We start from the raw sequence: 27,721 nt of genomic DNA, 5'->3' as shown, positions 1-27,721 counted from the left end.
AACTCCCGTCATGCTCTGAGAGAGCGCTGGGGTCCAGCCTGCCACGGCCATGGCGACCGAACTACGCTTCCCGGAGTGCAAAAGGCGAGGGAGCCTGGGTTGGTCTCAACCGGAAAAGGACACTTGCCACTAAGCTTACATTTTATTGGCTGATCTTCGCGTGCCGCTGCCGCCTGGGGGTGGAGCTCTGTCACCAAGGTCTCGCCGAAGATGGCGGCGCTCTGGGTGTCCGGCGTTTGCAGAAAAAGCTTCACAGGGCTAGCTTCAGGGGCGCCACGCAGAGCATTTTGGTCTCGACTCAGGTAAAGCGGAAGGTTAGACCGTGGGTCATGTTCACAGAAAGTAAGGAGAGGAACTGAGAATGATGAACTTAAGACGGGACCGTGGTCCTGCGCTTTACCAGGGAAAGGACGAGAAAGTGCTTGAGGGTTCTGAGTTCAGAAGCTTCAGCTCCTGTTTCTGCGAGTGGTGGGGTCCACTTACTCTGTGTGCCCTCAGTTTACTCATCTTAGAACCGAAATACCGCCCCCTTCTCCTTCTGTTTCACCTGTTAATTTATTAGGTAAACCATACTTACTGACCACGTGTTCCAGACGCGGAGTATAATGTGGTGTCGGGAAACAAATGACTGTTTTGGGACAGGCAACTTAGAACATGAATGTCAAAGTGTTCGCTGAACTAAAGAAGGATTCAGGGTGCAGTGTCCACATTTTGTCGGCTCATTGCTTTACTCAAATAGCTATTAAACAACTGTCCTGGCTCAGCATTTCTTTATATAGGATGCTGCCGCGAAACAGAGTCCCTTCACAGAGCGTGAGTACTCTGGCAAGAGGAAACCGAGCCAGCACCGGAAGGAAATAGCAGTATTTTGCTAAGAGTCAGAAAGCAAGTTAATGACCGGGCTGGATCTGGAATCCCGGTCTCTTAACTCTCCAATCTGCTGCTTTTTCTGCAGGGCCAAGTGAAATTTTGTGACTTAGTGTTAGGACATGACTTAGACATGTGACTTAGACAAGTGAAATGTCTATGACTTAGTGTTAGGAGATGAAGATTTGTAGGAACCTCAAGAAACAGTGTAAACGCTCTTAAGTTTCCAAGAAAAACTTCAACCCGAAGGGATTTTTCTCATCAGCTCATGTTTTATTAGCTTTCCTTCTGTTCCATTTTGTTTTGATTCTTTTTTTATATGTGATTTGTTTATTTAATTTTTGGTTGCACTAGGGCTTCCTTGCTGCTTTCAGACTTCTGTAGTCACAGCGAGTCGGGGCAGCTCTTTGCTCCCTTGTGTGAGCTTCTCATTGCGGTGGCTTCTCTCTCGTGGAGCACAGACTAGGTGCCGGGGCTTCAGGAGTTGTAGCATGTAGGCTCAGGAGTTGTAACTCCTGGGTTCTACAGCATAGGCTCAATAATTGTGGCGCATGGGTTTAGTTGCTCCTTGGCATGTGGGATATTTCCATACCAAGGATCTAACCCATGTCACCTGCATTGGCAGGTGGATTCCTATCCACTGCACCACCAGGGAAGTCCTTGTTTTCCCTATATTTTGCTTAGTATTTATTATTATCTCTTAAATCTCCTTCAAGTTTGTTTCACTGTCTCATTTAACAAGTATTTCTAGAGTGTATCTAAATGTGAGGAATGCAGTTGTAATAAGATAAACCAAATCTTTGTCCTCATAAAGCATGTTTTGGTGGAGGAAAAAGTGAACAAGGATAATTTCAAAAAGTGGTAAATTATGAAGAAAACTAGAGCAGTACAGGCATACCTTGGAGTTGCTGAAGTTTGTTTCCAGATTGCTGTTGTAAAGCAAGTATCTCAGCATGTTATACAGATTTTGGGGTTTCCCAGTACATTTAAAGTTATGCTTACACCATACTGTAGTGTTTAATGTGCGATAGCATTATGTCTAAGAAAACAATAAACATATCTTAGTTAAAAAATAGTTTATTGCTAAAAATTGCTAACCATCATATGAGCCTTCAGAGAGTTATAATCTTTTTGATGTTAATGGCAAAGGATAGTTCAGGGTGTTGGTTGCTGAAGGGTGGGGTGTCTGGTAATTTCTTAATGTAACACAAAAAGGAAGTTTGCAGCATTGATTGACTCTTCCTCTCATGAGTGATTTCTCTGTAGCATGTAATGCTGTTTGATAGCATTTTACCCACAGTAGAACTTCTTTCAGTATTAAAATCAATTCTCTCAAACTCTGCCCCTTCTTTATCAACTAAGTTGGTGTAATGTTCTCAGTCCTTTGTTGTCTTTTCAACAGTCCTCACAGTATTTTTACCAGGAGTAGATTCTATCTCAGGAAACTATTTTCTTTGCTCATTCCTAAGGACCAGCTCTTCAGTGATGAGGTTTTATCCTGAAACTGAACGTGTTAGTTCCTCAGTTGTTTCCGACTCTCTGCAACCCAATGGACTGTAGCCTGCCAGGCTCCTCTGTCCATGGAATTCTCCATGCGAGAATATTGGAGTGGGTAGCCATTCCCTTCTCCGGGGGAATCTTCCCAACTCAGGGATGGAATCTGTGTCTCCCGCATTGCAGGCAAATTCCTTACCATCTGAGCCACCAGAGATTGCAGCAATTCAGTTATGTCTGAGGATTCACTTCTAATTCTAGTTCTCTTGCTGTTCCTTCTATATTTGCAATTACTTCTTCACTGATATCTTGAACCCCTAAAAATCATTCATGAGGGTTAGAATTGTTTTCTTCCAAATTTCTGTTTCTGTTGCTCTTTTGATCTCTTCTCATGAATCATGAATGGGCTTCTCTAGTGGCTCAGCTGGTTAAGAATCTGCCTGCAATGCCGGAGACCTGGTTTCGATCCCTGGCTTGGAAAGATACCCTGGAGAAGGGAATGACTACCCACTCCAGTATTTTGGCCTGGAGAATTCTAGGGACTGTATAGTCTGGGGTTGCAGAGTTGGACACAACTGAGCAACTTTCACTTTCATGAATCATGAATATTCTCAATGGCATCTAGATTGATGAATTATTTTTAGAACATTTTCAGCTGATTTTGCCCAGATTCATCAGAGGAATCATTGTCTATGGCAGCTACAGCCTTAAAAAATGTGTTTCTTAAATGATAAAACTTGAAAGTAAAGCTCATTCCTTGCTCCATGGACTGCAGAGTGGAAGTTGTGTTGGCATGCATGAAAACATTAATCTTGTATATCTCCATGAGGGAGCTTACTTAGGTGATCAGGTGTATTGTTAAATGAGCAGTAATATTTTGAAAGGAATCTTTTTCTGAGTGATAGGTCTCAACTGTACATATACAGTAAAACTTGTTGTAAGCAGATGTTCTGTCTTCCAGGCTTTGTTGTTGGATTTATAGAACACAAGCCTGGTAGATTTAGCATAATTCTTAAGGGCCCTCGGATTTTCAGAATGGTAAATGAGCATTGATTTTAACTTCAAGTCACCAGCTATGTTAGCCTCTAGCAGTGTAAGCCTGTCCTTTGAAGTCAGGCATTGATTTTCTTCTGTCTATAAAAGTTCTAGATGGCATTTTTCAATAGAAGGCTGTTGTGTCTACATGGAAAATCAATTGTTTAGTGTAGCCACCTTCGTTACCTTAGCTAAATTTTCTGGATAACTTGGTGCAACTTGTAGTTGCTGTGTCACCCTGCACTTTTATGTTACAGGGACAGCTTCTTTCCTTAAACCTCGTGAACCAACGTCTCCTGTTGTTCAGTCACTAAGTCCTGTCCCACTCTTTGCTACCCCATGGACTGCAGCATGCAGACTCCCCCATCCTTTACTTTGTCTCAGAGTTTGCTCAGATTCATATCCACTGAGTCGGTGATACTATCTAACCATCTCATCCTCTGCCACCGCCTTCGCCTTTTGCCTTCAATCTTTCCCAGGATCAGGGTCTTTTCCAGTGAGGCAGCTCTTTGCATCAGGTGGGCAAAGTACTGAAGCTTTAGCTTTGGCAGCAGTCCTTCCAATGAATATTCAAGGTTGATTTCCTTTAGGATTAACTAGTTTGATCTCTTTGCAGTCCAAGGGACTCTCAAGACTCTCCTCCAACACCACCATTTGAAAGCATCAGTTCTTCAGCGCTCAGCCTTCTTTATGGTCCAGCTCTCACAGCCATACATGACTACTGGAAAAACTATAGCTTTGACCTTTGTCAGCAAAGTGTCTCTGCCTTTTAATATGCTGTCTATAGTTTTGTCATAGCTTTCCTTTCAAGGAGCAAGTGTCTTAACTTTCATGGCTGCAGTCACCATCCACAGTGATTTTGGAGCCCAAGAAAATGAAATCTGTCACTGCTTCCACTTACAGCTTCCTCACCTTTTCAGCCTTCATTGAATTGAATAGCATTGGGGCCCTGATCTGGACTAGACTTTGACTTAAGGAAATATTGTGGCTAGTTTGATCTTCTGTTCAGACCATTAAAACTTTTTCCACATCAGGAATAAAGCTGTTTTGCTTTTTAATATTTGTATGTGCATTGGAGTCATACTTTTAATTTCCTTCAGGAACTTTTTCTTTGCATTCATGACTTGGCTAACTGTTTAGCTGGAAGTCCTAGTTTTCAGCCTAATTTGGCTTTTGACATGCCTTCGCTCAGCTTAATCATTCTAGCTTTTGATTTAAAGTAAAAGATGGGCAATTCTTCCATTCACTTGAACACATAATTATAGGCTCTTGTGGGGTTAATTGACCTAATTTCAGTATTGTTGTATCTCAGGGAATAGGGTGGTCCAAGAAGAAGGGGAGAGCACTTGGTGGAGCAGTGAGAACACGCACAATATTTGTCAGTGAAGTTTTGTCTGTAGGAGCATGGTTTGTGACACTCCAAAACAATTACAGCAGTAAATCAAAGATCACTGGTCATCACCATAACAAATAAAATATTGAAAAAGTTTGAAGTATTGTGAGAATTCTGAAGATGTCACAGACACTAAGTGAGCAAATGCTGTTGGAATCATGGTGCCCATAGACTTGATGGTTGCAGGGTTGCCACAGACCTTCAGTTTGTAAAAAAAAAACACAGTATCTATGACGTGCTATAAGATGAAGTATGCCTGTATAAGAGATTACTGAGATGAAGGGAATAGACTACATTTCATTGCGATGAGTTGTGAAACAAGTAGTTTCAAGAGAAAATGGGAGGTCAGGAGGTAACCAAAGTTGTGTAGGCAACTCTTGAGAAGTTTGTTGTAAAGGCAGCTGGAGTGGAACATGGAATCTGGAGGTTATTTCCTTTAAAGATGGGAAATACTACAGCATATTTGTGTGTCATGAGAATAGTAGATAGAAATTGATAAAGAATTGACGTAGAAAGAGGGATCAGTAACTAGAAGAGTCTTTGAATAGACATAGAGGAATAGCATTACAAATCATCCTTGACTAATGTTGTCCATTTCTGATACCCTCCAATTTCTGTTGGGATGACTGATCCCAATCAGATGACAGCTCCATAGGAAGCAGGAGTTAGTTTATGAACAGATATTAAGCGCTGAAATAATATGTAAAGACAGACTCCCTCACATTGGGCCATGTGTAATAGTTATACGAGCTATTTTAAAGGACTCCTAAACACATCTCTGTATTCAAGTTTATAATCTGATACAGTGATTCTTAACTGGGGACAGTTTTGTCCACCAGGGACATTTGACAATGTCTTTTGGTTATTATGACTTGGAGGACAGGAGTGCTACTGGAATTTAGTGGGGAGAGGCCAGGGGTGCTGCTGAGCAACCTATAGTGAACAGGACAGCTTCCCACAATAAAAAAATTATCTGGTCTAAAATGTCAGTAGTGTTTATGCTGAAAAATCCTGATCTAGTAAGAGAAGTAGAATGTAAATAAAATTAAAACTCAGGTGGAATGAGGTGTGCTCTGAGAACAATATTAAGTGCTGTGATATATGTGGGATCTTAAAAAAGATGAACTTACTTACAAAGCAGATACAGACTTACAGACATAGAAAGCAAACTTATGGTTACCAAAGGGGAAAGGAGGGGAGGGATAAATTAGGAGTTTGGGATTAACGTACACACACTGCAATATACACATGGATGAATGAAATTGCTCAGTCGTGTCCGACTCTTTGCAACCCCATGGACAGTAGCCTACCAGGCTCTGCCGTCCATGGGATTTTCCAGGCAAGAATAGATACTTGAGGTAGGATATAACTTGAGCTAATGTGATATCAGAAGAGTGGGAAACAGAAGGTAATTCAGTTTGAGTAGGGCATAGAATGTATATAAGATATTAGTGGGAAATGAGGTTAGGTAGATTGGGGTTTGGATCTGGGAGGACCAGAAACTCCAGAGGATTTACCATCTTCATCCATTCCTGGAAATTCTTAGGGCATGTAAAATCTGAAGTTAGCTTTTGTTTTCTCTTTGTGCCAGTTGAGTTCAACTATGAATTTGTAAGGGCAGAGACCTATTTAATTCTTCTCTCAACAGTACCCAGAAAGAGTTAAGTACAAGTAATAAGTGTGCAGTATATTGATTTAGATTGTTGGGCAAAATTAGGTCTGGTGTTGGTCAACTTGTCAACTTCGTTAATGCAGTGAACTGAAGATTCACTTATTTGTTTTTGATCCCTCCAGAAAAGAGAAACAGCCAATGGTAGCTGAGACAGTAGAAGAGGTGAAGAAAGAACCTATCTTGGTGTGTCCACCCTTACGAAGCCAAGCATACATACCACCTAAAGATCTCCAGAGTCGTTTGGAATCTCATGTCAAAGAAGTTTTTGGTTCATCTGTTCCTACCAGTTGGCAGGAGATCTCCCTGGAAGATGTTCATATGAAGTTCAGCTTCTTAGCACGTTTAGCTGATGACTTGGGCCATGCAGTGCCTAACTCCAGGCTTCACCAGATGTGCAGGGTTAGAGATGTTCTTGATTTCTATACTGTGCCTGTTCAGGATAGATCTAAATTTGATGAACTTATTGCCAGTAATCTGCCTCCCAACTTAAAAATCACCTGGGGTTACTGAACAGTTCAAAGGAAGATCACATTGAAATTTTTTTTTCCCCTGGAAAGGGGGCTGTTTTTAGACTTTTTGAATCTTTACCATGAGAAATGCTGTCAGAACTGGTCTCTACACCCACTTTTCTCTGTGGAAGAAAGTTATTAATCTTTTTTTTTATTGTCATGAATTGACAAATAAGATTTTTTCACATTTGCGGAAACTTTTAATGGAATCAGGTCATTCATAATTTATGAAAATATATATTACTATACAGATAAAATAACATTTGTAAAAGAAATAAAAATCTGTAGTATATTACAAAAGTTGTTTCACTACTTGCTTAGAAAATAATACTGTTCAATCTAGATAAATCTCTTGGAATTAAAGTAGATTTGGAGCATTTTTTTTTTTTTTTTTTTAAGGTGAAATTTGCTTTTCTGCCTCATCATTTTCTTGTTATTGTTGTTTAGTTGCCAAGTTGTGTCCTACTTTTGTGACCCTATGGACTGTGACCCACTAGGCTCCTCTGTCCATGAGATTTCCCAGGCAAGAATACTGGAGTGGTTTGCCATTTCCTTCTCCAGGGGTCTTCCCGACCCAGGGATCAAACTCAGATCTCTTGCATTGCAAGTAGATTCTTTACCACTGTGCCATCTAGGAATCCTGTCATTTTCTTCAGTATTGTAAATGGAGAAGAATACTTGCCAACTATTAAGAGCTATGGGCTTCCCTCGTAGCTTTGCTGGTAAAGAATCTGCCTGAAATGCAGGAGACCTGGGTTGGTTTAATTTCTGGTTCAGGAAAATCCACTGGACAAGGGATGGGTTACCCACTCCAGTATTCTTGGGCTTCCCTGGTGGCTCAGCTGATAAAAGAATCCGCCTGCAATGCAGAAGACCTGGGTTTGATTCCTGGGTTGGGAAGATCCCCTGGAGAAGGGAAAGGCTGTCCACTCCAGTATTCTGGCCTGGAGAATTCCATGGACTATACAGTCCATGCGGAGAAGGCAGTGGCACCCCACTCCAGTACTCTTGCCTGGAAAATGCCATGGGCGAAGGAGCCTGGTGGGCTGCAGTCCATGGGGTCAGGAAGAGTCGGACACAACTGAACGACTTCACTTTCACTTTTCACTTTCATGCACTGGAGAAGGAAATGGCAACCCACTCCAGTGTTCCTCCCTGGGGAATCCCAGGGACAGGGGAGCCTTGTGGGCTGCCGTCTATGCGGTCGCACAGAGTCGGACACGACTGAAGCGACTTAGCAGCAGCATACAGTCCATGCAGCTGCAAAGAGTCAGACATGGCTGAGTGACTTTCACTTTTGTTAAGAGATATAATCTTTTGGTCAGATATATACCAGATTTTATATCAGAAAGGATATTCTCTTCAAAGGAGATGATGTTTATTTCAAACCTTTTTTAAAAGGTAGCCTTGAATGCTCTATGAGTATCCACTAGAGTGATAAATCTTTGCAGACTCATGGACTTTTAATTTGTGGAAATTGCTTCTATAGCTAACCAGATGATTCTGAATGATAAAAATGATAAAGTGATTAAGAATTATTGTTCAGACTTTAGAGGTGGCTAGAGAGTAATGACACGAGGAGAAGGAATTTCTTGTATTTTGTCTAATAATTCTGAAAGAAAAGTGACAAGTTTTTAAAGAAATTTACATTTATTTTTTTCCTAGGGTGACTCCTTTGAAGAGGGCAAACTCCTTTGAAGAGGGCAAAAATTAGTTGGTTATATAAATTCTGGGATGTTTATTAGAAAAATAAGTTACAGTACAGTCATGCCCTATAAATACCATCAGTGGATAATCCGATTTTCAGTAACCTCTACACTGAAGATTCCCTGGTGGCTCAGACAGTCAAGAATCTGCCTGCAAAAAAAAAAGAATCTGCCTGCAATGCAGGAGAACCAGGCTCAATCCCCAGGTCGGGAAGATCCCCTGGAGAAGGTAATGGCTTCCCACTCTAATATTCTTGTCTGGTGAATTCCATGGACAGAGGATCCTGGCGGGGTACAGTCCATGGGATTGAAAAGAGACACGACTGAGTGACTTTGACACTACATTGAATAACTTCAGAAGTTTCTGCAGTGCCAAAATGTCTAGAGCCCTGGAACTTAAACATTAGAGCTATTGTATCCCTTCTGCTTCTTTGTGGAATGGGTTCAGGGTGGAAACATTTGGATTCTGTGTAACAGGATTTGATTATCTCATTTCCCGCACAACTTTTCTGTCTGATATGGAGATAAAAACGTGCAGAGGCAAGATGGAAGCAAGGAATGAGCGGTGTGGAAAACACTTGGTTTCAGCTTTGTTGTTGCTCAGTTGTGTCCAACTCTTTGCGACCCCATGAACTGCCAGACCACGCAAATATGGCTAGAGAAATTACTCTTGTAGCCTGGAGTAGTTTCTCAAAATTTAATGTGCTTATGAATTAGTTGGCATCTTTTTAAAATACAGATTCTGATTCTCTAGGACAATAGCGGGTCCTGAGCTTGTTTAAAAAGTAGGTAATTCTTACGTTTTGAGTACCATGACCCTGTGTGTGCTGTGTTGTGCTAAGCCACTTCAGTTGTGTCTGACTCTTTGCGACCCCATGGACAGTAGCCTGCCAGCCTCCTCTCTCTGTGGGATTCTCCAGACAAGAATACTGGAGTGGGTTGCCATTTCCTGTTCCAGGAAATCTTCCTGGCCCAGGGATCGAACCCGTGTTTCTTAGGTCTCCTGCATTGGCAGCCGAGTCTTTTTTTTTCTTTACCACTAGCGCCATCCTAGACACTGGTATTGAAGTGGGAGACAAGTTGTGTTGCAGGGAGGAAGCCAGTTCTGACTCCATGTTGGAACTGTTTCTCTGACTTGCTTTTGTTATTATAATCATACAGAATGGTTTGCCTCAGAGAATCCTGACCCTCTTCCTGACCATTAAGCTAAAGTGCCTTTGTTCAGAACCCTGTCCACCTATGGATGGTAGGAAGGAAGAAATGAACACATCCCCTGCCTGAGGAGATGTTTGCAAGGTTAATGGCCTTTTTACTTTGCTTCCTCATCTCTGATCGATAAAAGAACCTGGCCTCCGGACCCCATAAGATGGTTATTTTGAGGCACTAGCCTACCATCTTCTCAGTCTGCTGGCTCCCCAAATAAAGTCTCTCTTCCTTGCCTCAACACCTCATCTCTTGGATTCGTTGGCCTATCGTGTGGCAAGCAGAGCAAGCTTGGACTTAGTTGTCGTTCAGTTGCTTAGTCCTTTTGCACTCTTAGTGACCCCATGGACTGCAAGCAATATGCCAGGCTTCCCTGTTCTACACTCTTCGAAGTTTACTCAGATTCATGTCCATTGAGTCAAGTAATGCTATCTAACTGTCTCATCCTCTGTTGCCCTCTTCTTTGCCTTCAATCTTTCCCAGCATCAGGGTCTTTTCCAGTGAGTCAGTTCTTTGCGTCAAGTGGCCAAAGCATTGGAGCTTAAGCATCAGTCCTTCCAGTGAAACTCTTAAGAATATTAATTTTTATTCAGTGAAGCAGAAATAGATGTTTCTTTTGGAATTCCTTTGCTTTCTCTTATGATCCAACAAATGTTGGCAATTTGGTCTCTGGTTCCTCTGCCTTTTCTAAACCCGACTTGTACATCTGGAAAATCTTGGTTTTATACTGCTGAAACCTAGCTTGTAGGATTTGGAGCATAACCTTACTAGCATGTGAAATGAGTGCAGTTGTATGGTAGTTTGAACATTCTTTGGCACTGCCCTTTAGTATTGGAATGAAAACACCTTTGCCAGTCCTGTGGTCACTGCTGAGCTTTCCAAATTTGCTGACATTGAGTGTAGCACTTTAACAGGATCATCTGTTAGGATTTGAAATAACTCTGCTGGAGTTCTATCACCTCCACTAGCTTTATTTGTATTAATGTTTCATAAGGTCCACTTGAGTTCAGATTCAAGATATCTGGTTCTAGGTGAGTGATAACCACACTTCGTGGTTATCCCGGTTATTAAGATCTTTTTTGTATAGTTCTTCGGTGTATTCTTGCCACGTCTTAATCTCTCTGCCTCTGTTGGGTACTTACCATTTCTATCCCTTATCGTGCCTATCCTTGCAGGAAATGTTCCATATCAGCTCCAGTTTTCTTGAAGAGATCCCTAGTCTTTCCCATTCTGTTGTTTTCCTCTACTTTTTTGCATTGCTCATTGAAGAAGGCCTTCAATTACAAATTCTGCCCCCTGAAACAGTAGTCCTGGAATGTTTAGCTAACCAGGAAAGATAAACTGCACATTCACCAATAACTCTAGAGGGCATCCCTGATTTATTGCCCAATATAATATACCAGAATAATGACCTTTAGTTTTCATGGAAAAATTAAATTAGGTTTGCTAACTTAACTAGTTCACTAAAATAAAGACATGCTATAATTATAAAAGGTTTACATTTTTAAAAATTAAATAATGGCTATATAAAAGTATTAGCAATTTTACTTTGTTGGGCTGTTGAGCTCACTATGAATGTTTATATAAAAACTATAAGATTCAGGATTAATAGAATGATCTTACATAAACAGTGCCAGTGCTAAATAACAAAGATTCAATTTATTAGTGGTTCTAATTGGCTTTATTAAATGATTTAGGAATCGGGCAGTATCCCATCCAGCAATAGAGATGTACTCTGTTGAGCTTCAAAAAAGGAAAGGTTTTTAAGGCAGAGAGGGAGCAGAAAAAAGGAAATTACTAGCAAAAACATGTATTATTTTAGGCATTCTCCTTAAGGGTAATGGATAGGGTCTATCAAGCTGGTTAAAGGTCACATTCCTGGGGAAGTCAGATCAGTCACTCAGTCGTGTCTGACTCTTTGTGACCCATGGATTGCAGCACGCCAGGGTTCCCTGTCCATCACCAACTCCCAGAGCTTGCTCAACTCATGTCCATTGAGTCAGTGATTCCATCCAACCATTTCATCCTCTGTCATCCCCTCGTGCCTTCAGTCTTTCCCAGCATCAAGGTCTTTTCCAAAGAGTCAGTTCTCATCAGGTGGCCAAAGTATTGGAGCTTCAGCTTCAGCATCAGTCCTTCCAGTGAATATTCAGGACTGATTTCCTTTAGGATTGACTGGTAGGATCTCCTTGCAGTCCAAGGGACTTTCACATCCATACATGACTACTGGAAAAACCATAGCTTTGATTAGATGGACCTTTGTTGGCAGAGTAATATCTCTGCTTTTTAATATGCTGTCTAGGTTGGTCATAGCTCTTCCAAGGAGCAAGCATATTTTAATTTCGTGGCTGCAGTCACTATCTGCAGTGATTTTGGAGCCCCCCCAAAGTAAAGTTTGTCACTGTTTCCATTGTTTTCCCATCTATTTGCCATGAAGTGATGGGACCAGATGCCATGATCTTAGTTTTTGGAATGTTGAGTTTTAAGCCTACTTTTTCACTCTCCTCTTTCACTTTCTTCAAGAGGCTCTTTAGTTCTTCACTTTCTGCCATAAGGATGGTGTTACCTGTATATCTGAAGTTATTGATATTTCTCTCGGCAATCTTAATTCCAGCTCGTGCTTCATCCAGCCCAGCATTTCACATGATGTACTCTGCATGTAAATTAAACAAGCAGGGGAAAACATACAACCTTGATGTACTCCTTTCCCAATTTGGAAATATCTGTTGTTCCATGTCTGGTTCTAACTGTTGCTTCTTGACCTACATACAGATTTTTCAGGAGGCAGGTCAGGTGGTCTGGTATTCCCATCTCTTGAAGAATTTTCCACAGTTTGTTGTGATCCATGCAGTCAAAGGCTTTGGTGTAGTCAGTAAAACAGAAGTAGAAGTTTTTCTGGAACTTTCTTGCTTTTTCAGTGATCCAATGGTTGTTGGCAATTTGATCTCTGATTCCTCTGCCTTTTTAAAATCCACCCAGGATTTCATGTACTGTTCATGTACTGTTGAATCCTGGCTTGGAGAATTTTGAGCATTACTTTGGTGGCATGTGAGATGAGTGCAATTGTGTGGTAGTTTGAACATTCTTTGGCATTGCCTTTCTTTGGAACTGGAATGAAAACTGACCTTTTCCAGTCCTGCGGCCTTCCTGGGGAAGGTTGAGTCTATAAAGAGATTAGATAATGTCTTGGTTTGCTGGCCTGGGGCCTAGCACAAATGACTTCATTTTGAGCCTGTCTCCTTTTTAACAGTAGTATATATTTGAAGCAGCATTAAAAGAAACTTCTCCCTCGCTTCTTTTTGCTTTTTTTTGACTGCACTGGGTCTTCATTGTGGTGCACAGGCTTAGTTGCCCCTGGGCACTTGGGAACTTAGCTCCCAGACTGGGAATCAAACCACTGGTTGAGTTCCTGGCATCCCCTCCATTGGAAGGCAGATTCTTAACCACTGGACCACCAGGGAAGTCCCCCCTTAACTACTTTTGAAATGCTTTGTTCATCACCTCAAATAAATAAGGGCTCATAGTTTTATGGAAATAGTGCTTTTATTTTCCTGTCATGTAAAATCCCACTAACGCTCCATTCTGTAGCTATTTGAAGAACCCCTATGACTTGGTTGAGAGGGGAAGGGAACTGATGGGAAATTTGGTGTTGGCCAAGTTCTGAAAATAGAAATTGTGCCCATGAAAAAGTATTTTGTTGGTTACTGTGACATTTGTAATTTTTGGCTAGTTCAGAATGCTTTGGTAGCAGGTCAAAGCCTTTGACTTATTTCTTTATAAAAGAAAGATATGTCCAGTGGAAATCACATTTGTTAATTTAAAAAATTAGTAAAATATATGAGCAAAGATTTGAAAGCAAATCTTTCCCTGTTCTTAAGAGGGAAATATTTAGAGAGCATAGAGAAGGAAAAGAGAGAAATGAGGGGACTGGATTTCTTATGTTTCAAAAGTTCATAGGAAATTAGAGCAAGAAGAGGGCAGTAGTCTGCTATTTCACTGATACTACCTCAGTTAATCTCAAAAGGCATATTTGAGGTTTTGACCAGGACAGCTCTAGCTGTGTCATTCTTCCTTTGCTGCTAGAAAGAAGGTCTCAAGAAGAAGTCAGATACTTTGTCCTATACTCTGAGTTGTCTCTTTTGGGCTGATTGGAGATGGGTTAAAATTGGCTCTTGAATGAGAAGTAAATCTGATTATTGACTCCAGTGTTTGGAATTCAGTAGTTCATAAGGACAAATAATCCTTTTACTTAGAGAGCTGTGGAATTCAAGAGTCTTCAGATAAAGGTATATCTTTTCAGTTAGATTTTGTTCAGAAAGGGTATCAGTAGAGACTTGTAATTATGAGGAAATCAAGCCAGAATTTATATTTCTCAGGGAAAATGAAAGGCTATCTGAAATTATTAACTTTTCTTTATTCTGTCCCTGCCACTGGGATTTATACTTCTCCCTTATCTTAAAGACTATTTCCTAGAAAATTACAGAGGAAACTGTCCTATTTTTATTTTGTTTGAAGGATGATTTTCTTTTAATTAAGACTAACAATATGTTAGAGTTACATTCTGTGAAAATATTTCTTGAAGGTTGACTATGTGTCGTATTTATGCAATTCAGAAATGAGGGGGTAGGTGACATTTGAAAAGTGTTATTTTAACTAAAGTTAATGACTTTCATTTCTTAATGGGTATACTGGTTGATGCATGTGATACTTAAATAGATGCTTAATTGATAATGTGTGGAAGGAATAATACACCTTTAGATTTATTTAGGGCAAAGAATGTAATTTCCTAGTGAATATCACATATAGACCCCTGATAAATTCTTAATGAACTTCTAATCAGTATGACTCAAAGTTGGAGATATGAATTCTGTTCCTAACTCTGCCACGTATCTCTGTGTGACCTTAAATACTCAGTTTCTTGAATATTTTTGCAAGTAAAGAATTACACTTCAGGGCTATAAATTACTTGTTTTTAAGCTTCTGATGAAACATTATGTTATTTACCATCACATTCTCATTCTCCATGCTTTTCGCTCTCTAGGCTGATTCTCATCAGCATGTATTCATGCCTATTTCTACCTCATCTCATAACTACCCTTCTCTCTCTGTCTCTGTCTCTCTGAATACACACACAGACACATTCATTAAAAACAAAATACAAAGTTAGCAGATACTTTTATTGCTTTACCCTACATGTATTTGTGATTAGTGCAGAGGTCTGACTCAGAACATTCAAAACTTGGATTTAGCATTTTACCTTCCCACATGTCAGGTTAGAAGTGGTAAGAAATTAATGCACACCTTCCAGCAGCACTACCAGGAGCAACCTTCAACCAATCATTTACTGGATATTTCTCATTGCTCTTCTCCACCCATGTTTGGAACCTCCTCAAAATAAACTATTTTCTCCTGAATTCTTGCCTCAGTTTGGCTTCTGGAGGAACACAAAGTAGGACACAAAGCAGACTCCTCCTTACCCCTTTCAGCTACCACCCTGTTTCTCTCCTCATTCTTGAATAATTAAGCTATCCTATTCAGAGCTAGATCTGCAAGAGAATGACTTTGTTGAACTTGCTGCTGTGCGTCAGGAGTTTATTAATGAAGACCTGTTGTAATTGGAGGCCCAGAGAAAGGACAAAGAGAGACAAGAGGAAGAAGTAACTGAAGAACCAAAGAGGTTCACAATGCAGGAAATGGCAAGGGGATTTCCTTTGAGGAGGCACAGGGCCTGACCAGTACGTGAAGTTTACAGCAGTCATTCAGAACACAATCCAGTGTTAACTATGTCATCTGTGACAGGAAAAATAGAGCTGCTACCCAGACATCACTGTATCATTTTTTTCAAGAGGGTAGATAGAATTGAATTCAGCAAGGAACCAGAACCTGTGCAGTCAATGGGAGGCATAAGTGACGTTGAAGCTTGTCTTCCATCCCATTGCTGATGATCCTTCAGCTGACGATCCTTCTGCCACTCCCACCTCCTCTCCCTCCTCTAGGTGGTAGCTCTTCTTGCTTATTCACTCAGTGCTAGCCCCTGTATGCCACCTGTTGTACAGTACTACTGTGTTTTTCCAGATTCTTTATTGTAAGATTAAAAATGTTTATGATTTGTGTTTTTTATGTATTTTTTGTGAAAAGTATTATAAACCTATTACAGCACAGTACAATATAGCCAATTGTATTAGTTGGGTACCTAGGCTAACTTTGCTGGACTTATGAATGAATTGGACTTACAAACATGCTCTTGGAACAGAACTTGTTCATATGTAGGGCCTTAATGTATGAGTATTTACATCTTAAATGAGAAATTCCCCTTCTGCTGGTCTGTTAGTGGAGTAAATTTAGTCAAGGGTTGAGCTCATTGTTGTTGTTGTCATTGCTATGGCTTTGTTCACTATAATCACCAACTTCAAAATCTTTTGATGTTACTTTGTGTTTGGAAAGAAGGTAGGTTTGCTAGAGGATTTTTTTTCAACTTTCAATTTCCACCCTCAGGGACTTCTCTGTGTGCTTGCACATTAGAAAGTGTCTCTTTCCATGTTTTTGCACACCCTAAATGATAGACTTGTTGCTTGTTACTTGGTGCCCACTAGCCTGGTGGTGGGGAACCCATGATGGTTTTCTGTTACCCTAAAGAAGCCTTGGTCTTTGACAAGCTTATCCTAGATAAGCCTTGGTCCTTGACAGAGAGGCTGTGCCCCTCTCTCTGGGGATGGAGATTACTCAGTGATCCTGCCCTCTCCCAGCAATGGGAAGACCTCTAATTATTTGAGTCCAGGATAGTTTCCCCTCCTCCCATGGTAGAGGTTTTTAGTTTTTTTTTTTTTTTTCCTGTCCCCAGCAATAATAGTTCTCCTAAGCCTCTCACCTTGTTATATTTTTTATTCATCCTATTTATTATTTACTTATTTATTCCTTGTTTTATGTTGTGATAGATTGTATTTCTCAAAGGTAGCTATACAAATACACATGTACACACACATGCCCCATCTCACATGTTGTTTGTTTCTAACAAAATGACTTAATATTCATCCCACTGTGAGGAAGGGTCTATGTCCTTTCCACTTGAATTCTCATGAGGACTTGTATATTGCTACAACAATATAAAATGGCAGAAATGTATGACTTCCAAGGCTAGGATATAAAAAGGATATAGCCTCTACCTGGCTCTATCCCTCTTGGAATGCTCATGCTTAGAATCCAGCCATTATGCTGATAGGAAACCCATAGTAGCCCATGCAGAAAGACCACAGAGGCTCACATGCAGAGAAAGTGATGCCCCCAGTGTGAGCCAGCATCAACTCTCAGATGTGTGAAAGAATAAGGCTTCAGATGATTTTATCCCCCTGCCTTTGATCTTCCATTTGAGATACCAGACATCATGGTTTGGAGACAAGATGACCCCATTGAGCCCTGTCTTAATTCCTGACCCACAGTATATATGAGCATAATAAATAACTGTTGCATGACTCTAAATTTTGGACTAATTTGTTACACAGTCATAGTAATTGGAACATATGTCTCTTTGGGGTTTAAGAACATCTGTTGGATCATAGAAAAAACAAGGGAAATAAAAAAAAATCTATTTCTGCTTCATTAACTACACTAAAGCCTTTGACTGTGGATCAAAACAAACTGGGAAATTCTTAAAGAGATGGGACTACTAGACCATTTTACCTGCCTCCTGAGAAATCTATAAGCAGGTTAAGAAGCAACAGTTAGAAACGGACATGGAACAACCAACTGGTTCCAAACTGGGAACGAAGTAAGTCAAGGCTGTATATTGTCACTCTGCTTATTTAACTTATATGCAGAGTACATTGTGTGAAATGCTGGACTGGTTGACTCACAAGATGGAATCAAGATTGCTGGGAGAAATATCAATAACTTCAGATATGCAGATGACATATCCTAATATCAGAAAGTGAAGAGGAACTAAAGAGCCTCTTGATGAAAGTGAAAGAGGAGAGTGAAAAAGCTGGTTTAAAACTCAACATTCAAAAACTAAGATCATGGCATCTGGTCCCATCACTTCATGACAAATAGGTGGGGAAAAAGTGGAAACAGTGACTTACTTTTGAGGGGGGCTCCAAGTCACTACAAATGGTGACTTCAGCCACAAAATTAGAAGATGCTTGCTCCTTGAAAGAAAAGCTATGACAAACCTAGACAGCATATTAAAAAGTAGAGATGTCACTTTGCCAACAAAGGTCCATCTAGTCAAAGCTACGGTTTTTCCATTAGTCATGTATGGATGTCAGAGTTGGACTGTAAAGAAGGCAGAGCACTGAAGAATTGATGCTTTTGAACTGTGCTGCTGGTGAAGACTCTTGAGAGTCCCTTGGACTTCAAGGAGATCCAACCAGTCCATCCTAAAGGAAATCAGTCCTGAATATTCACCAGAAGGACTGATACAGAAGCTGAAGTTCCAATACTTAGGCCACCTGATGCAAAGAACCAACTCGTTGGAAAAGACCCTGATGCTGGGAAAGATTGAGGGCAGGAGGAGATGTGGGTGACAGAGGATGAGATGGTTGGATGGGATCACCAACTCAATGAACATGAGTTTGAGCAAACTTCAGGAGATAGCAAGCAAAGGACAGGGAAGCCTAGTGTGCTGCAGTTCATGGGGTTGCAAAGAGTCGAACACAACTTAGTGACTGAATGACAATCAGTGTGTATGTGTTTGTGTATGTGTGCATGCACGTACTTTCTTTAGAGATTACAGTAAGTACCAGAGGAGTCCAGCTCCTGGTTAAAAACCTATGTGTGATTTTTCAGGCTTGACCACAGGCAATTACAAAGTCTTTAACTGGCAGTCTTCATGGAGGAAAGCTGCTCTCCCCACATCAGATTTGAGGTGCAGCCAGACACGACTGAAGCAACTTAGCAGCAGCAGCAGCAGTACATGACCATCTCTGAAGAAAGTTGCAGCTGAGGACTCAGATCGCTCTGGTCCATCCTACTCTTCTCATATTTGCCTTCCTTGACCAGGAGTCATCTTTTTTTTTTTTCCTTTGATTTTTGCAGTAGAGTATAGTTGATTAACAATGTTGTTAGCTTCAGGTGTACAGTAAAGTGGTTTAGTTATATATATACACACATATGTTTATTGTTTTTCACATTCATTTCCCATTTGCATTATTACAGAATGTACAGTTGGCCCTTGTTGGTGTTTTATTTTACATTTTATTTCTGAAGAATTCATTCATTCACACCCACATTGGAAACCATGGATGCAGAGAAGGGAGAGTCCAACTCCATCATCACTGCTCCAGCCGACAGGGGCAAAAGTTCACAGAATAGATACAGGATCAGCAGATAAACTGGGCATGGAAAATGGTTCAGTATTTGCATGGCTCTGTTTTAAATATCATAGTGTGTATATATAAATTCCAAACCCCCAGTTTATCCCTGCCCCCCACCAACCTGTGCCCTTTGGTAACTGTAAGTGTGCTTCCTAAGTCTTTGAGTCTGTTTCCGTTTTATAAATAAGTTCATTTTTTTTTTACATTCCACATATAAGCAGTTGTCATATGATATTTGTCTTTTTCTTTCTGACTTCACTTATTATGATAATCTCCAGGCCCATCTATGTTGCTACAAATGCCATTACTTCATTCTTTTTACTGGCTGAGGAAATATTCCACTGTATATGTGTACCACATTTTCTTTCAGTTCAGTTCAGTTCATTTCAGTCACTCAGTCATGTCCAGCTCTTTGCAACCCTGTGGAATGCAGCACGCCAGTCTTCCCCGTCATCACCAACTCCTGGAGCCTGCTCAAACTCACGTCCATTGATTTGGTGATGCCATCCAACCATCTCATCCTCTGTCGTCCCCTTCTCAAACCTTCGATCTTTCCAAGCATCAGGGTCTTTTCCAAAGTGTCAGTTCTCATCAGGTGGCTAAGTATTGGAGTTTCAGCTTCAGCATCAGTCCTTCCAGTGAATAGTCAGGACTGACTTCCTTTAGGATGGACTGGTTGGATCTCCTTGCAGTTTAAGGGACTCTCAACAGTCTTCTTCAACACCACAGTTCAAAAACATCAACTCTTCAGCGCTCAGCTCTCTTTATGGTACATCTCTCATATGCTACATGACTACTGGAAAAGCCATAACTTTGACTAGACAGGCCTTTGTTGACAAAGTAATGTCTCTGCTTTTTAAGATGCTATCTAGGTTTGTCATAGCTTTTTTTCTCAAGGAGCAAGTGTCTTTTAATTTCATGGCTGCAGTCACCATCTGCAGTGATTTTGAAGCCCAGGTAAAAAAAGTCTGTCACTGTTTCCACTGTTTCCCCATCTATTTGCCATGAAGTGATGGGACCGAATGCCGTAATCTTACTCTTTTGAATGTTGAGTTTTAAGCCAACTTTTTCACTCTTCTCTTTCACTTTTATCAAGAGGCTGTTTAGTTCCTCTTTGCTTTCTGCCATAATGGTGGTATAATCTGCATATCTGAAGTTATTGATATTTCTCCTGGCTATCTTTATTCCAGCTTGTGCTTCATCTAGCCCGGCATTTTGCCTGATGTACTCTGCATATAATTTAAATAAATAGGGTTGCTGCTGTTGCTGCTAAGTTGCTTCAGTCGTGTCCGACTCTGTGTGACCCCATATACAGCAGCGTACCGGGCTCCCCTGTCCCTGGGATTCTCCAGGCAAGAACACTGGAGTGGGTTGCCATTTCCTTCTCCAATGCATAAAAGTGAAAAGTGAAAGTGAAGTCGCTCAGTCATGTCCAACTCTTCGCAACCCCATGGACCGCAGCCTACCAGCCTCCTCCATCCATAGAATTTTCCAAGCAAGAGTACTGGAGTGCGGTGCAATTGCCTTCTCCGAAATAAATAGGGTTAGGAGTCATCATTTTAAAATCTTTCTCTCAGGCCTTTGTTTAAAGTCTAATGTCTTCGGGCATCTCTACTGAGGCCTCTTTATGCATGGAGGAAGGAATTCAGTTCTTTTTTTACTTGTAGCCCTTTCCCCTGTTCTCTTCTGACTCCAAATTGCTGAATCCGTTGGGATTCCCTCAGCAATGAGATCACTTCCACATCTGGTTGATCCAACAAGCCTCCTTGATCCCTGTCTTGTCTCAGGCAGTTTCTCCCATCATGGTAAGTGATCAAAGGGGTAACTCTGGTTTTTGGCTTGTCACTTTAAATCAGCCACTCTGACAACTGGTGGCTTAGCTCTGTTTCCTCCAGTTCAGCTGACCTTCTGACAGTAACTTTAGGTTATTTTAGTGTGTTTACAAATAATCTTTTATTACTTGAAAAATTGTAATACAATAATCTTTCAACATGACATCTGGTCTCATCACTTCATGGCAAATAGATGGGGAAACAGTGGAAACAGTGTCAGACTTTATTTTGGGGGGCTCCAAAATCACAGCAGATGGTGACTGCAGCCATGAAATTAAAAGATGCTTACTCCTTGGAAGAAAAGTTATGACCAACCTAGATAGCATATTCAAAAGCAGAGACGTTACTTTGCCAACAAAGTTTCGTCTGGTCAAGGCTACGGTTTTTCCAGTGGTCATGTATGGATATGAGAGTTGGACTGTGAAGAAAGCTGAGTGCTGAAGAATTGATGCTTGTGAACTGAGATGTTGGAGAAGACTCTTGAGAGTCCCTTGGACTGCAAGGAGATCCAACCAGTCCATTCTGAAGGAGATCAGCCCTGGGTGTTCTTTGGAAGGAACGATGCTAAAGCTGAAACTCCAATACTTTGGCCACCTCACGCGAAGAGTTGACTCATTGGAAAAGACTCTGATGCTGGGAGGGATTGGGGGCAGGAGGAGAAGGGGACGACAGAGGATGAGATGACTGGATGGCATCACTGACTCGATGGACGTGAGTCTGAGTGAACTCCGGGAGTTGGTGATGGACAGGGAGTCCTGGCATGCTGCGATTCATGGGGTCACAAAGAGTCGGACACGACTGAGCGACTGAACTGTACTGACTGAATCTTTCAACAATATAATTCTATATTCCATTCCCATCTTTCTGTCACATTTTAATTTCTATGTGTTCACAGGTTCCTATGGAGGGAAGAGCCTGGTAGGCTACAGTCCATGGGATCACAAAGAGTCAGACACCACTGAGCAACTTCACTTTCACTTTCTTTTACTTTCACAGGTTCCACAATGCATTTTTATTTTTTTTGTTAAACAGTCTTAATTATATTTAAATACACACATGTGTATGCATACACAGTAAATATTTTTTAAAGGGCTTTTTTAATTTTCATTTTTGTATTCTCCATCCTTTCCCACAGATCCACTTGTCCAGCTAGTATCATTTCCCTTTAACATTTCAGCATTTCTTATAATGCTGGTCTACTACAGACATTTCTGGAGAAGGAAATGGCAACCCACTCCAGTTTTCTTGCCTGGAAAATCCCATGGACGGAGGAGCCTGGTAGGCTACAGTCCATGGGGTCGCAAAGAGTTGGACACGACTGAGCGACTTCACTCACTCACTGCAGACATATGCCTCAGGTTTCTGTTTTTGTTATTTTTTTCCTGGAAATGTCTTTATTTTGCCTCCATTTTTGAAGTGTATTTTTATTAAAGAATTTAATTTTTTTTCTTTAAACATTTTAGAGATTCATTTTATTGTGTTCTGGTTTCTGCTGTTTGTGATGGGAAGTCAAATGTTATTTGCATTGTTCTTTTATAAGTCATGTTTCCATTTTCCTCTGGTTGCTTTTTAAGATTTGCTCTTTATATTTTATTATTATCAGTTTGACTATAATGCCACAATTGTGGTTTTCTTGGGATTGTTTTCTTTGTAGTTTGCTGAGATTCTTGCAATTGTGGCATGGTATTTTTCAATGATTTGGGCAAATTTTCAGCCATAATTTTTTTTCAACATTTCTACTGCCCCTCTCTCCCTCCTCTTTCTAAGGCGCCAGCTACACATATATTAGAGCATTTGCTATTGTCCTACACATCTCAAGTGTACTGTTCTTTTATACCCTTTTATCTTTTGAGGGTTTAGTTTGGGTTCTTTCTCTTTAAAAAAAAAAATTACTTATTTGGCTGTCTTGGGTCTTAGTTGTGGCACAAGGGATCTTCGTTGCATCATTCAGGATCTTTCACTGAGGTGCTCAGGCTTAGTTGCCCTGAAGTATGTGGAATCTTGGTTCCCTGACCAGGCATTAAACCTGCATTCCCTGCCCTGAAAGATGGACTCCCAACCACTGGATCATTAGGGAAGTCCAGCTTGGGTATTTTCAATGGAAATGTCCTTAAGTTTATGGTCCTTTACTCAACTGTTTCCTGTCTTCTATTAAGTCTAATGAATTCTTCATTTCTGTTATTTTATTTTTATTTCTGACTTTACTGTTCAGTTATTTTTTGTTTATAACTTCTGTGCCCAGATGAAATTCTCAATCTCTTCATGTTTTTGTCTGCCTTCCCAGTAGATCCTTTAGCGTTTTTAGCATAGTTATTTTTAAAATTAGCCTCTTTCTTTGAGACAATGGTAGATTCCTATCAGTTGTAAGAAATATAGACTGAACATATGACCTTTTACCCAGTTTCCCTGTGATAAAATCTTATAAAATTGTGGAACAATATTACAACATGAATATTGACATTGACACAATCAAGATATAAAATATTTGTACCACCACAGTAGTTCCTCCTAGTACCCTTTATAGCCATCTCCCCCCATCCCAGCCCCTGAACCTAGGCAACCACTAACTTGTTCTCCCTAATTCTTTCATCTCAAGAATGTCATATAAATGAAATTATACAGTATATAACCATTTAGGATTGGCTTTTAAAAATTCATATCATTCCCTTGTAATTTCATACACGTTACATATATCAATAACACAATCTTTAAAAAAAAAAAATCACTGAATAGCATTCTGTTATATCAAAGTTCCTGCCTGATATATAGACTTGTTTGTTGTTGTTCTTGTTTAGTCATTAAGTTACCTTGAGCCACCAAGGGGGCTGATATATACACTTCTATATGTAAAATATGTAGTTAATGGGCAGCTGCTGGATAGCACGGGGAGCTCAGCTCAGTAATCTCTGATGACCTGGAGGGGTGAGATGGGGTACAGGGAGGCTTAAGAGGGTGGGGATATATGTATACTTATAGATGATTCATGTTATACAGCAGAAGTTAACACAATGTTGTAAAGCAATTATGTTGTTGTAGTTTAGTTTCTAAGTTGTGTCTGACTCTTTGAGACCTGATGTACTGCAGCATGCCAATTATACTCCAATTTAAAAAAAAAAGATCTTTCTCTATCTTTACCAAAAAAAAAAAAAATTTCCTATCTAATTATTCCAACCTTTGGAATATTTCTGTATCTCCTCCTAATGAATGTTTCCTCCCATGATCAAGGGTCAATTTTCCTGCTTCTTTTGTGCCTATAATTTATTTATTTATTTTTTTATACTGGATATTTTGTATAAAATAAAAGCAATAGCTAAAATAAGTAATATTTGCCTCAAGAAAAGAGCATACTCCTATCAGAATGTTAGAATTAGGGGCTGAATCAATCTGATGTGTAGTTGAGCTGGGTATGGGCTTTGTTGGGGCTTTATCTGATTCAGCACACCACTGGCTTCTAATATTTGGGGGATTAGTCCCTTCTCATTAGAAGAGCCTAGGGTTTCAACATCAGTGAGCTTCTGGAGATTTTTTTTTGTCTGTTATTGTCATGTTGCTAGCTTTTCCAACTGTGGAATATATCTCTCTGACTTACAATCCTTGTGGAAGGAAGGTAATAAGGAAAAGTCTTTGCTCTGTCATTCTGCTCCTGGCTTTCTGAGCCAGGGGATATCTCTCTATTTTGCTACTCTGCCTCCATCTTTTGGAAGGCAGCTGCCTTACTTTATATAAAGGCCTGCAAAGTCCCAGGGGGATTTCTCTCAGCCAAGTCCGTGCTCTGACTCTGATGTATTGTCCCTGAGCACTTTGTCAAGTCCTATAGAAAGGGTTGGCAGTTGGAGAGAGACTTACTCTGTCACTGGAGTTTCTCAGAATTCTAATCTATCAAGCCAGCCCACGCACATCCATTAAAAGGGCATTAAATTTTCTGTGGATTTCTCTTTTTTCCCCATGGGTCTTTTGTTGTTGTTGTTGCTTTGCTGTGACTGGAAGTCTCTGTGTAGGAGTGAAAATATCTTCTAAGAGGAGCTTGTCACTTGCTAGAGTTTAATTCATTTAGATTCTTTGCATTCTTGGCAATCTAACGAGTTTAAAGAAAACAAAAAGCACTTCTGTCCACCTGAAGGGCTTGTCAGTTTCTAGTTTTGCTTAGGACTGAGTAAATCCTAACTATGAAGTAATTTTTTTTCTAGGGAGCAATATATATCAGTCTCCTTGTTCTCCCTTAGCACTTTATTCTCATTCTTTTGAAAAGATCCTTAAATTTTTTCATGTTCTTTTGAGGTAAAGTTTTAGATGCCAAAGCAGAACTGAGAGAGGGGATTAGCAGTGAAGTCATCTTTTCCTTACAGAAAGATGTTCATCAATTCTCCCTGTTTTCATCCCCACCTCTCACCCCTCCTATTCTCCATTGCACTTGATTTTTCAAGGGCTCTAGGTGGCAGATTGTGATGTCTTCCTTAGATGTGTTAATATCATTCATGCATATTTTGACTGCTGCTTCCTCAACCTTGGTTCATTAATATTATGAAACTTATCACTTTGCTTTATAGTTTCTAGAGATTTGTTGAACACTCCTAGGGATCTTGAACTAGAAGATTACATCAGGATATATGCTAACTAACCAAAGAGTTAGGGCTGAATCTCAAGCAGCCTGATTCCTGGTCCAGTTTACTTTTCATTAACCTTATCACTGCCTTGTTTCATTCTCCCATATTTCTTTCTGTATTGAGGTTTACTGAAGGCATTACCGAAGAATTATCCAAGATGCCACACTGTAACAGTGGTTCAGCTGACAGCTACCCAAGCAAGTGCTCTTATTGATGAGCCAGTACATATCCAAGATACAGGCCTGACTCCGTTTCAGATAAAGCTTCTTTGAGAATCACTGGAAGATGAAAAGGGGAATCTGTTTCATTCTCAAGCCAACTATAGGGCCAATGAAGTTGGTGAACAAGCACCTTTTCTTGGGGGTTATTATGTAGGGGTCTACCCCATGAGTCTCCTTTGGTCCCTGAAACCTGAGAAGATATTAATTAGACTGTTGAAAAGAGATGTGATGAATAGCCCTTTGCAGATCCAATTAAAACTTTATAATTCAGACGGGATGGTAACCCATGTTGCCATCACTACTCCAAATGTCAGTCTGATTTTGTAGAGGTGGTGTGTAGCACCTGGTGTCACCCGGATCCTAGTCATTGAAGGCTGCCTTCAGGGAGCCTGCTTTCTCCCTCCAGGTGAGTAGAAATACCATGGTTATTGTCATCTTTTCCGCCCTCTCTTTTGAATCCCTTCTCCTCCTAGAAGTTTGTCTTAAAAATGGATATATAGAGAGCATTCCTTTCCTGACTTAGAATCACAGTTAACTTTCGAACAGAACAAGAATGTGGTGATTGCTTTTGTCCAACTCAGGCTTTATCTCAGCAATTCTGGAGCCTAAGGATATGGCAGTAGTTTCTTAGAGTGCCTGCATTTTAGAATTTCCATAGCTTTGGATTTATGTGAAATTCATTCGCAGTGAAACCTGGCTATCTGAAGACGCTCATCTTGATATGGAACTGTGTCCCAGGTTATTTTTGGGAGTTCTGTCATGTCTGAATTTTAATTTAGGCATAGGTCATTACTTGACTGCCACAATAAACTGATGATATAATGAATTAAAATGTTGTAAAAGACATAGAGGATGCAAAGGAACTTTATACCCTTTAGTTACATAAATATTGCATATTTACAGGATATTCCATAAATCAGCAGCTAATATGCTTCCTAATGGCTATAGAATTTATCATAATTTCTCATAGTAATCTCAACATATCAATAAGTGGTTCAAAACATCTGTTGCTACATTTTTCAGAGTTTATTATGGGACTGGATGAAGCAAAGTTAATTTCCTAGAAATAGCCCTCAGTAGGTCCAGGTTTCAGGTGTGTGTGAGATAGCTTTGATCTGGAATCAGGATGTATTTCCTCTATTATTTTTTTCCTAATAGTCACCTTCTAGAACTGAGACAAGGAGACCCAAAGTGTTAGAGGTGGTTTCTGACAACATGGAGTTTTAGGTGGCACAGAAGGGAAAAAAGCTTTCCTTTGCAAATTCACCATGATCCATGCACTTCTTTTGGGTAAATTTGAAATTTTTTACACTCAGTATTTAGCATATAGATGACTTTATTGTGTATAGGGATCAAGAAGTAACTGACACAAACTTCCTTGCCTCTAATATTCAGTTAAGAATCTGAATATTAGTGCAGGGCTTTCACCTTGGGATTATGTGCTGGTTTAGGTTGTGCTAAGAGGTATAAGGTCAGAAAGCAACAGTTAGAACTGGACATGGAACAACAGACTGGTTTCAAATAGGAAAAGGAGTATGTCAAGGCTGTATATTGTCACCCTGCTTATTTAACTTTTATGCAGAGTACATCATGAGAAACGCTGGGCTGGAAGAAACACAAGCTGGAATCAAAATTGCTGGGAGAAATATCAATAACCTCAGATATGCGGATGACACCACCCTTATGGCAGAAGGTGAAGAGGAACTAAAAAGCCTCTTGATGAAAGTGAAAGTGGAGAGTAAAAATGTTGGCTTAAAGCTCAACATTCAGAAAATGAAGATCATGGCATCTGGTCCCATCACTTCATGGGAAATAGATGGGGAAACAGTGGAAACAGTGTCAGATTTTATTTTTTTGGGCTCCAAAATCGGCAAATG

The 27,721-nt window shown here is 40.2% G+C and overlaps 1 protein-coding gene and 1 pseudogene across 1 annotated transcript; both read left to right on the top strand.

Annotated features, from left to right (window-relative positions):
• Positions 1-188: 188 nt before the first annotated feature.
• Positions 189-7,274, top strand: MRPL50 (mitochondrial ribosomal protein L50). The gene is made up of 2 exons (XM_052645192.1): positions 189-302; positions 6,584-7,274. The coding sequence occupies exons 1-2, from the start codon at positions 211-213 to the stop codon at positions 6,969-6,971; spliced, it is 480 nt and encodes a 159-aa protein (XP_052501152.1). The 5' UTR covers positions 189-210; the 3' UTR covers positions 6,972-7,274.
• An 11,837-nt stretch (positions 7,275-19,111) lies between these two features.
• The window catches only part of LOC128052105 (bile acid-CoA:amino acid N-acyltransferase-like), a 29,650-nt pseudogene continuing 21,040 nt past the window's right edge, over positions 19,112-27,721 (top strand).

Source organism: Budorcas taxicolor, chromosome 8, assembly GCF_023091745.1.
Source record: "Budorcas taxicolor isolate Tak-1 chromosome 8, Takin1.1, whole genome shotgun sequence".
Taxonomy (NCBI): Eukaryota; Metazoa; Chordata; class Mammalia; order Artiodactyla; family Bovidae; genus Budorcas; species Budorcas taxicolor.
Note: the sequence above shows the minus strand (reverse complement) of the source record. Positions and strands in the feature narration are given on the sequence as shown.